This window comes from Sinocyclocheilus rhinocerous, unplaced genomic scaffold, assembly GCF_001515625.1.
Source record: "Sinocyclocheilus rhinocerous isolate Xijiao unplaced genomic scaffold, SAMN03320098_v1.1 scaffold405, whole genome shotgun sequence".
Lineage (NCBI taxonomy): Eukaryota > Metazoa > Chordata > Actinopteri > Cypriniformes > Cyprinidae > Sinocyclocheilus > Sinocyclocheilus rhinocerous.
Genome location: NW_015630351.1, coordinates 228,102 through 238,988, shown reverse-complemented (window position 1 = coordinate 238,988; position 10,887 = coordinate 228,102). Strand labels below are relative to the sequence as shown.

The following is a 10,887-nucleotide window of genomic DNA, read 5'->3' as shown; positions in this document are numbered from 1 at the left end:
GCCTACGTCTTTATATTTTATGTAACAGGTTGTCACTTCGGCCAAACGAACGTCAATCATGCATTAACTGAGTTCTACGCCGGGGGCGCCGAGGGGTTGTGGCTAGAAGGATACAGCAAAAACCGGAAGCTAAAAATAAATGGAATTTTCTACCTATTAGATTGTGTTTTATTAACGTCTACACCTACCCCAACCCTAAACCTACCCCGTACAATAATGCAAAAATAGTAATTGTTGTTGTACAGTGTGAGAAAAATTACGCTATATTGATGTGGGCATGTCCAGTAGTTTTTGCTGTACGCCGCCAGCCGCGCCATAGAAAAACCGGAAGTGATGCAGGAGTAAGTATGACATCACAAAGTGAAAGTATGGCAGCGTCCGTAGCAGTGGGATTAAACTTCAGCACGTTGGCTGCCTGTAACGCACTTTACGATCACACAAACTTCTACACGAATATGTGTCCAGTGCACGGTGGTCATATGATGTTTATCTTTGATTTGCAGATTGACGCGCGCGCAGGGAATCTGGGAACGCGCAGGGAAAACGGGAGATTTAAATCGGTGAGGGAAATGTGGCGTAAAACTCAAATGTGCCTTAATACAAAACATAGCTTCTCTATTGTATAATATATTCTTACTACATCTTATATTATATCAAATTAGTTGAGACCTTTAGTTGATTGCTATGCTCAGATTATTGTTATTTTAATGCTATGGTTTCAGTTTCAGCATTTTTTGCATATTCACGAAATCCTTCACTGGTTGGTTGGTCTAGTTAGGAGTTTTCAAACCTTTTGATGCGAGGAACTCCCAAAAATAATAATAAGCTCGCTAGGAACTCACTTCCTAAAATATATATTTTAAGCTATGTATTTATATGTATAAAAACCTATTATTAAGGACTCATTTTTCTCAGATAAATAAACAAGACACAAATAAGATAATCGCTGACATGCAGTAAGAGATTTAATTTAATTGGCGAAAACTTTTGTGTCATTTTATTATTATTATTTAAAATACATTGAAGTATCTTTAACTCTTTTAGTTCTTCAGATTTAAGTCTTTTTTTTTCTTCCTATGTTTAGGTAGAGCCTCCTCGGCAATGGCTGCAGAAGGAAACCCAGATCCTGAATCCAGAGATCAGGGTTTGGAAGCAGAGCTTGTGTCTTTGAGATCACAAGCTGAGGCGCTGCGACAGGAGCTGAAGACATGTAAGGATGAACTTCAGAACTTACAGAAACAGCTCAGCCAAAGCGAACGACTCCAGAAGACGACAGAAAGCTACAACCAAGATCTCAGGCAGCAGGTGAGCCATGTGCTCGTGGAGAACAAGGAGCATTTTGAGGCAACAAAGATGTCAACACAAGAAGATTGTTGGTAACATTGTGTTTGTGTTGCTTTAGGTTGATAAACTGAGTGCAGAAATCCATGAGCGAAAGAAGAGAGAGAGGGAGAAAGCAGATGCTGAGACTCAGACGGAGGAGTATACATGGACGGAGACAGGTTGGGCTTTTTTCTTTTTTTTATGTTAATGTTCCAGTAGTCTGCAGCACTGATGTTTTATTTAAATGTTATTTTCTTCCTGAAACAGATTATTATAATTATTACTATGGCGGATACTACCAGTCAGGAACGGAGACCACAGCAGAAGCACAGGAGAATGTTGTCATGGAAACTCAAGGATATTGTGAACACACTGAGGAGCATCATGTGCCAGCTGAGACGGCACCAGCCAATCCTGAGCTACCAAACGAAACAAGTGATCTTCCACAAACAGAGGTATGAGAAGTGTTAGTTACTTAAGTGTTATTAATTTCTGATAACAGTTCTAGGCATTTATTAATGTTGGTATTGACATAGTTTGCATGTGTTGCATGTTGAGTTGAAATACTACCAAATGTCTAAAATATAGCCAATATAGTGTAAAATCTGGTCTAAACAATCTGCATAATGGCGAAAATAATATAACAAATCATAAAAAAATTACAGTAATGCCAGAATGTAGCCAAAATAATCAGGCAAATTGCTAAAACAGTAAATAAAAGCTAAATAAAACCAAAATAGAATAAAATAGAAGTAACAATAATGTAAAATATTGCCAAAAACCCGAATTACTGTAAAAACAATCCAAGTATAGTCAGAACAATCTGTTAATACAATACATAAATAAATGATAAAACATATTACAAAGAAATTAAAATATGGCCCAAAATAGCCAAAATCATTACAACTTAAAATTAAAAAAAATCTCAGGCAGTCTAAATTAAGGCCAAATTAATATCCAAATGGCTAAAATATGGACAATATCAACCAAAAAATGTCTAAAAATATGGACAACATAATCCTAAAAATAGCCAAAACAATATCTATTTTGGCAAAAATGTAGCAAAGAAAGAAAGAAATATAATCTTACATATATCATATCATATCACTTAAAATCTACAATATAGCCAAAGTAATCCAACATATAGACTAACATCATTAAAAAACAATTTAAATTTACTAAAAATTTAGTCCAACTAATTTTATAGCCACATAATCATAATATGGCCACAATAACCCAGCATATACCCAAAATAGTCTAACGTATGATCAGAACAATCCAACATATCACCAAAACAATATAAAATCCAACCAAAATGATCAAACATTACATTTACATTACATTACATTTAGTCATTTAGCAGACACTTTTATCCAAAGCGACTTACAAATGAGGACAATGGAAGCAATCAAAACTAACAAAAGAGCAACAATATGTAAGTGCAAATGACAAGTCTTGGTTAGCCTAACGCAGTACACGTAGCAAGGTATTTATATATATATACATTCAGCTTAAACAAATACGAGCAGTTTACGGCCAGTAATAAAAATAATTATCATTTAAAGTAATAATTATGAGCCAGTTTCTCGACTGTGTAAACATGTTCTCAGGAGGCCTCTGGAGAAGGCGGCTCTATAGCCGACATGCTGAGAACAACAGCAGAGGAAGCATTGAACCAGACCAACTTTGTGTTTGATGAAAGTTCCGGCATGTACTACGACCACAGCACTGGATTTTACTACGACTCTGTAAGTTGTTCTTCTGTCGGGACGTTTGACTGCTGCTATTTGTGTAATCGGCATGTGTAATCTTAATCGCCTGTGTTAATGTGTTTTTTCCTCTTCCCCCAGTCCAGTCAGCTGTACTATGATGCTAACACAGGCATGTACTATTACTTCGACCCAGAGAGCGGAAAATACCAATTCCACTCTAGGATAGAGGTGCCTACAGCACATCCCGAAGTGGAGCAGACGCCACAGAGGAAGACCAAAGATTGGAAAAACAGGAAGTCGGTGAAGAACACCGATAGAGCTTCCTGTCCCGACGGAGGGGTGAGATGCACACGGACACACATTGTCTTTGCATAGTTTTGTAATCATAGATATTTGTGTTTGTTGGTTGACACTCGGTCTTCCTCAACTTGATTTCCCATTTGAAGTTTCGTTTGTAAACCACTTTAATTTCAGTTTTTCAATTTTACCACCATCTTGAGTCTTAGTTTTCAGTTTGTTTGTTTTTTGTTTTTTTTTTCAATTCAAAAACCTCTTTCTGGCTTCTGGTTCTTGCTCTTGTTGAATTGAGTTTGTGTTCGTGAGGGTCTGTAGAATAATCCAGGGTCTCAGAAAGGGGTCCGTCATTATGGGAAATTTGATGCCTGGTGGAGCTGACCGTGTGCTCTTCCTTTCGCTGTAGGTTCAGGATTTGACTTGCTCATTGGCTCAGTTGAAGATAGACCATTTGAGGCAGGTTGGAGTGAGAGGTACGGTCTTTAATAGCTATAAAGTTACACAGAGTTTTAGTATTTTTCCCCCAAATGGTCGTAACAAGTCATTCAGTGAAATTTTTTTTGTTTGTTTTTTAATTTTGATGTTTTTATTCACTACTAAATATAATACTGTTCAGGGTCAGTACATTTGTTTTCTTAAAATAAATAAATACTTGTATTCAGTAAGAATACATTACATTGATTAAAAGTGACAGTAAAGACATTTATAATGTTTAAAAAACTATATTTCAAATAAATGCTTTTGAATTTTTTATTCATCATTGAATTAAATTTTATATTCATCAAAAAGTCTGAAAAAAATGTCAGTTTCCACAAAAATGTTAAGCAGCACAACTGTTTGCAACATTGATAATAATATAAATATTTCTTGAGCATCAAATCGGCATATTAAAATGTGAGCGGTGAGAGCGAGCCGGAGGAGGGTGAGATCACAGAATCAGATGGAGAGAAAGAACTTTCTTCAGCGTCATCTTCATCCTCGTCTGCATCTCCTGTCCAAGCAGAACATGACAGTCCTGAGAGAGAAATGGAAACGCAGATGCTGGAAGGTGAGGAGGGGAGTGAACATTGCGCCCCCTGGTGGCTGTTTGGTATAGTTTAAAAATACAATGTTATTTTTGAATGCGCATCAGGTAAACATGCCATATTTTGCACTACTGTAGCATTTTATTTTTGTCTATCTGTAATGTGTGTGATTTGTATATTTCAGAAGCCTGGCCACCGTGTGTTCGGGTAACTGTGGTTCGCTCTCCTGTGTTGCAGACGGGAACGCTTTTCATCCTCACGGCTGATACAGTCGCCACCATCGGCCGGTCGGTACAGTTCTGTGTGTAGTTCTGTTCATCCATTGCATTGACGAGTTAAAATGTTTGTGTGTATCTGTTTGTAGAGAGAAAGACATGAATCATGCCATCAGAATCCCCGAGATGGGAGTCAGTAAGGTAAAACAAACTCAAATCAAACTAAAAACACACATTCTTGGTCAAAAGCATTTTTAGTATGACATTAAACGGTCTAAAGTGCTGAGATTGATGCATTTTGTATAGTCAGATGTCTTGATATGCATTAAAGGGTTAGTTCACCCAAAAATGAAAATAAGCCCATAGATTACTTACCCTCAAGTCATCCTAGGTGTATATGAAAAAAAAAGTGTCTCACACGGCTCCGGGGGGTGAACAAAGGCCTCCTGTAGCGAATCGATGCACGTAATAATCACTTTAATGTAGCTTGCGGTCACTGTTGTAAAGGAAAGCAGTTCCGGGCGGATGACCTCTGAGGTCAGTGCTGCGCATGTGCCAGTGAGTCTCGTGAAAACCAACGTTTGTCAACAGGAGCAAAGGAAGCAAAGTTTCCTTACTTTAGCAAAGGAAAACCAGTCTCCTCTTGGCTTATATCGAAATCCTCTGACATTCTTCTTTACAAATCCTCATTTTGTACTTCTAATTAGTGACCGTTGTTTTGTTTTGATCTCTCCGCTGCATTTCCGCGTGCCGCGTTCTGAGCAGCGCATGCGCAAAGCCGACCTCTATTTGTCATCCGCCCGGAACTGCTTCCCGTTACAACAGTGAGCGCAAGCTACATTAAAGTGATTATTACGTTTTGAATATGGATATTTTTCTTACAAAAACGCATCGATTCGTTACAGAAGGCCTTTGTTCACCCCCCGGAGCCGTGTGAGATACTTTTTTTTTTTTATGGATGGGCGCTTTTTATTTAACTTCTTTTGGACTGATGCATGCAACACCCACTGAGTGCCATGAAACAGCTTGAAAGATCAAAGACAATTTTTTATATAACTTCGACTGGATTCGTCTGAAAGAAGAAAGTCACATACACCTAGGATGCCTTGAGGGTGAGTAATTTATGGACTAATTTTCGTTTTTGGGTGAACTAACCCTTTAAATAATGATCGTACACTGAAGTATACTCTAAATCACTTGTTTGTTTGTTTTTTAAAAGTATCTTAAAACAATTTGCGATGCATTTTACTTGACAAACTAGGATTCAAAAGTTTAGGTTCGCTAAAATTTGTAAATTTTTTTTGTTGCAAAAAGTCTCTTTTGCTCACCAAGGCTGCAGTTATTTGATCAAAAATACAGTAAAAAATTATATTATGAAATATTATTACAATTTAATATAACTATTTTGTATTTGAATATATTTTAAAATGTGATTTATTTCTGTGATGCAAAGCTGAATTTTCAGCATCATTACTCCAGTCTTCAGTGTCACATGATCCTTCAGAAAACTTTCTAATACGCTGATTTGCTGCTCAATACATTTTTTTTTTTTTATTGTCCATGTAATATTTTTGTGGAAACCATGATTACTTTTTTCTTTTTTTTAATTCAATTTTCAGGTATTTTTTCAGGATGTTTTTAATAGAAAGTAAAAAACAACAATTTATTTGAAATAGAAACATTATAAATGTATTTACTGTCATTTTTAATCAATTGAATGCATCCTTGCTGAATAAAAGTATACATTTCTTTAAAAAAAATCTTACTGACCCCAAACTTTTCTAAAGGACATAGAATTATAGTAACACCAGGAACATGTTTTAAAACAGTAAACAGAATTAACATTTTGACAGTGTTTTCACTCTGTTGATGTTTTTCTCTCTATCTCTGTTTGTAGTCCCATGCAGAAGTTTATTTTGACCAGGAGCAGCAGTGTTATATGCTGATAGATCAAGGAAGTCAGAATGGCACCGTCCTCAACGGAAACCGAATACTGCAGGTAACAAACACAGCTGTTCTGTCCCAACAGCCTTTAACACGTATCTCAATATGAGAATTTAAACATGTTTTCTGCAGCCCAAAGTTCGCTGTGACCCTTGCCCTCTGACCCACGGAGATGAAGTAAAGATGGGAGAAACTGTTTTGTCTTTCCACATTCACATGGGAACAGACACATGTGACGGCTGTGAACCAGGACAGATCATCGCACACCTGAGCCGCCATAAGAAAGACGACACCTCCGGTATATATAAGCGCACATGATTCTGCTCACAGTTATTATTGTCAAATGCTTTAGTGTGAATCAATTGCTGTTCACATTTTTTACGACATGCATACTTATGTATGTTTCAGGAACTGTTCTCAGTAAAGAGGACAAGGAAGTTCAACGACAGAAAGAACTGAAGATGATGAAGGTTAAATATGGTCTTAAAGTAAGTTTGTATGTCCTTTACAAGCTCTCTTGTTGGCAAGTCGGGCATGTTTATGTGGGCTTTGTAATGGTGTGCGCTCAGTGCTGCCCTCTTATGGTCAGCATGTAGAGACAGTCACTCTATTCCTAGGTGTTGCAAGCTACAACAGGTACAATATTTAACCTTTAACACGATGCTACTGTTATCATTCTAAGGCAAGCATCACTGTTATTATTGTGCATACTTTGTCCTAAGGTTTGTTCTAAATTATTAAGTATTAAACTTTGCTGCAACATTTGTACTACGCAATGGTTTTGAACCTTTGATGTTATGAAAAGACTTGAAGGCAACCAGTGTTATTTTAGTATCATTGATTCTATTATAGTTTTTGTTAGTATTTAAAATTATTTTATTTATTTTTTATATTTTATGTTTTTTTAATTTTAATTTTAAAGTTTTTGTAATTTTGTTGTTGTCTTGTTTTTTTTATTGATTTGATTTTTCTTTTTTTTAAATGTCTATGTAGTTTTTGTTAAGTTTTAGTTTGTTATTTTAGTATTTCAGCTTGAACAAAAATGATAAATGTTGCATTGGCAACTCGATTTTTTTACGGTTTTAGTTAACAATAATAACCATGTATTTTTTTTTTTTTTATTATATTTAATTTCTTTCTTTTGTTATTTTTTACGTTTAAATTTATATTAGGACCATGATGATTATTAAACCTAAAACCATGAAAAAAATTATTACTTAAAATAAAATAAACATTCAATGAAATAAAAATTTTATTTTCATTTAGTTTAAGTACTAAAAGAACTAAAACTAAATAAACTGAAATGTAATACAAACTTTATAGACATAGAAAAACTAATAAAAAACTAAACAAAAAAAAATTACTAAAATGTAAAATTAAAAACAAAAATAGAAAGTACATAAAAGATTCTAATTCTTACCAAAATCTATAATAGTATATCAATTATACTAAAATAACTCTTATTAGAGTAAGATGATTCTAATATACAGTATCAATGATAATTTAATGATTTAAATATTTTAAGTCATCCTGTGACCCCCTTGGGACCTCTAGCAACCATCCAGAACACCCTTGCCTTATAGACAGTTCTTAAGTGTTTTTGTTGTACTGTGCTATTGCTGAAAAGTTATTAATGTATTATATATTTCATTGGCATAATTCAGAAAATGTACTTGATTTTGTTGTGTTAATGTTTGTATTTTCAGCACCGCTGGATGTGACTTGAAACTCTTGACAATGCTTGTTTAACAAATACTTTAATACAGTGTGTGTGTGTGTGTGTGTGTGTGTTTCAGAGCAGTGATTATGAGGAGCAGAAAGCCCTGAAAAAGAGCAGGTATAAAGATAGAGCAGAAAACCGCCGGCAGACAGTCGGCAGCGAGGCAACGTTCCAGAGAGATGATGCTCCTGCTTCTGTTCATGTGTATGTAACCTATTCAGTCAAACATTTATCCCTTTAAAACAGATCTGCACTACAGTAGACATCTTGCGTAACGATATGAAGTCTCCTCAAAGTTAAAGATGTTTTTGCAGACTTGTGCTTTTCTCACTGTGTGTGTGTGTAGTGAAATCGGAGATGAGAATAAGGGTAGACAGATGCTGGAGAAGATGGGCTGGAAACGAGGAGAAGGGCTCGGCAAGGACGGAGCTGGAATGAAGGATCCGGTAATACTGATTTCTCCATGTTTTGTTTACGCAGTGTCATGTATGCTAGTGTGTAAGTTTACACTCACTTCCCTTTGTGTGTGCATCGTAGATTCAGCTGCATGTGCGCAAGGCTCAGTCCGGTCTCGGTTCTGGAGCTGCCGTGTCGATAGAAGACGCTTCGCTCACTAAAACCAAAACCCAGCGGAACTGGGAACGTGCGCGGGAACGGTTCTCTGACGCCTGCCAGGCTGACTCCGCCCATCCTGAAACCAGCCAATCACCTAAAGCCTGGGTCAAAAGTGAGGGCACAGAGTGACTTCTTTGACTCTGATGCCAGACATGGCCATTATTTGGCTACCTTTTCTAGTAATTTCAGTGGAAGACCTTTTTCTTATGAGGTTTGTAAATAGATGCAAGTTTGTTTTAAAGATTGCTGGTCAGAGAGTTTTTTTTTTTTTTGTTCTGTTTACAGTGAGATTCAGAAACCAGAATATCTTTGACAAATAAACAATAAAAAAACAGTACATGCATTCCAATTTATACATTTATATTTGTTTTGCATCATAAAATTAAATGAGTAGTTCTGTCTGTTTTACTGCGCAAGAATGCATGCAAAATGTTCCAATCATAAAGTATCTGTAAAGCCACGATTTGAGAATAATTTTGCAGCATTTTACATGAGGGCTGCAGTTAAACCTGTCCAATCAGAAAGTAACTTATTTAACTCCCTAATCTTCAGTCTTAAGTCAGTCTTTTCTTACTGCCATTTGTCCATAGGCAACAAATAATTTATGTGTCCACACACAAAGCTGTTATGACCAGTTTATAACCTAACCACTTAAACATGATTATTATTTACCTCTTGCATGCATAAACACTTATTATTGTTTATCCTTATTGTATCAACCTCATGTCTGGGTCACGTCACCTCAAAATCAAAAGAAAAAAATTGCTGAAGGATATTTTTAGAACCATTTAGGACCAGTTTGTTATTAGTTTTAGATGAGTTTTATTACACCACTTTCCCCAAATTCTCATGATCATAATGTGCCTTGTTTTACGTTTGACTTTCTTTGTAGTTCTCATTATTTTCAGCAGATTTTCTCACAGGATCATCCTGCTCAAACACAATGTTTATAATAATATTATGATTTATAATATTTATTATTTGTAGTATATTTACAGTGAGATTCAGAAACAGAATATCTTTGACAAATAAACAATAAAAAAACAGTACATGCATTCCAATTTATACATTTATATTTGTTTTGCATCATAAAATTAAATGAGTAGTTCTGTCTGTTTTACTGCGCAAGAATGCATGCAAAATGTTCCAATCATAAAGTATCTGTAAAGCCACGATTTGAGAATAATTTTGCAGCATTTTACATGAGGGCTGCAGTTAAACCTGTCCAATCAGAAAGTAACTTATTTAACTCCCTAATCTTCAGTCTTAAGTCAGTCTTTTCTTACTGCCATTTGTCCATAGGCAACAAATAATTTATGTGTCCACACACAAAGCTGTTATGACCAGTTTATAACCTAACCACTTAAACATGATTATTATTTACCTCTTGCGTGCATAAACACTTATTATTGTTTATCCTTATTGTATCAACCTCATGTCTGGGTCACGTCACCTCAAAATCAAAAGAAAAAAATTGCTGAAGGATATTTTTAGAACCATTTAGGACCAGTTTGTTATTAGTTTTAGATGAGTTTTATTACACCACTTTCCCCAAATTCTCATGATCATAATGTGCCTTGTTTTACGTTTGACTTTCTTTGTAGTTCTCATTATTTTCAGCAGATTTTCTCACAGGATCATCCTGCTCAAACACAATGTTTATAATAATATTATGATTTATAATATTTATTATTTGTAGTATAAGAAACATTAGGTTTATTACAATTAGAATTATTAGCATTCCCATTACTGTAGTGCAAAAATGTTTTTTTTAATTATGCAGCATTTGTATTATATAATAATTTACATTATACAATATATATTTATAAAATATGGTAATTATTTTCAGTGGTGTTTCACATCAGATGATCCTGTTCAGACACTAATTATAATTATTAGTGTATAATGAGAATGTAATAACTCGTATAGTAGTCAGTAATTGACAAAAGTAATAGGTAATCTTTATGCAAATTTTTTTTATTATTATTATTATTTTGAGGTGAAATTTTAATCTGACACGAGATCGGCGGCGCTAGGAC

The 10,887-nt window shown here is 35.2% G+C and overlaps 1 protein-coding gene across 1 annotated transcript; it reads left to right on the top strand.

Moving 5' to 3' along the window:
* The first annotated feature begins 295 nt into the window (after positions 1-295).
* Positions 296-9,902, top strand: LOC107740211 (angiogenic factor with G patch and FHA domains 1-like). The gene is made up of 18 exons (XM_016552559.1): positions 296-341; positions 504-560; positions 1,089-1,305; positions 1,403-1,502; positions 1,591-1,778; positions 2,934-3,071; positions 3,174-3,374; positions 3,736-3,946; positions 4,225-4,377; positions 4,539-4,641; positions 4,719-4,770; positions 6,467-6,568; positions 6,646-6,811; positions 6,922-7,001; positions 8,310-8,437; positions 8,580-8,679; positions 8,771-9,120; positions 9,836-9,902. The coding sequence occupies exons 1-17, from the start codon at positions 334-336 to the stop codon at positions 8,975-8,977; spliced, it is 2,211 nt and encodes a 736-aa protein (XP_016408045.1). The 5' UTR covers positions 296-333; the 3' UTR covers positions 8,978-9,120; positions 9,836-9,902.
* Positions 9,903-10,887: the final 985 nt, after the last annotated feature.

Coding starts and splice junctions, on each gene's coding strand:
- LOC107740211 (XM_016552559.1), top strand. Junction 1,503..1,590: donor GTATACATGGACGGAGACAG/GTTGGGCTTTTT, acceptor TTCCTGAAACAG/ATTATTATAATTATTACTAT. Junction 7,002..8,309: donor AGGTTAAATATGGTCTTAAA/GTAAGTTTGTAT, acceptor TGTGTGTTTCAG/AGCAGTGATTATGAGGAGCA.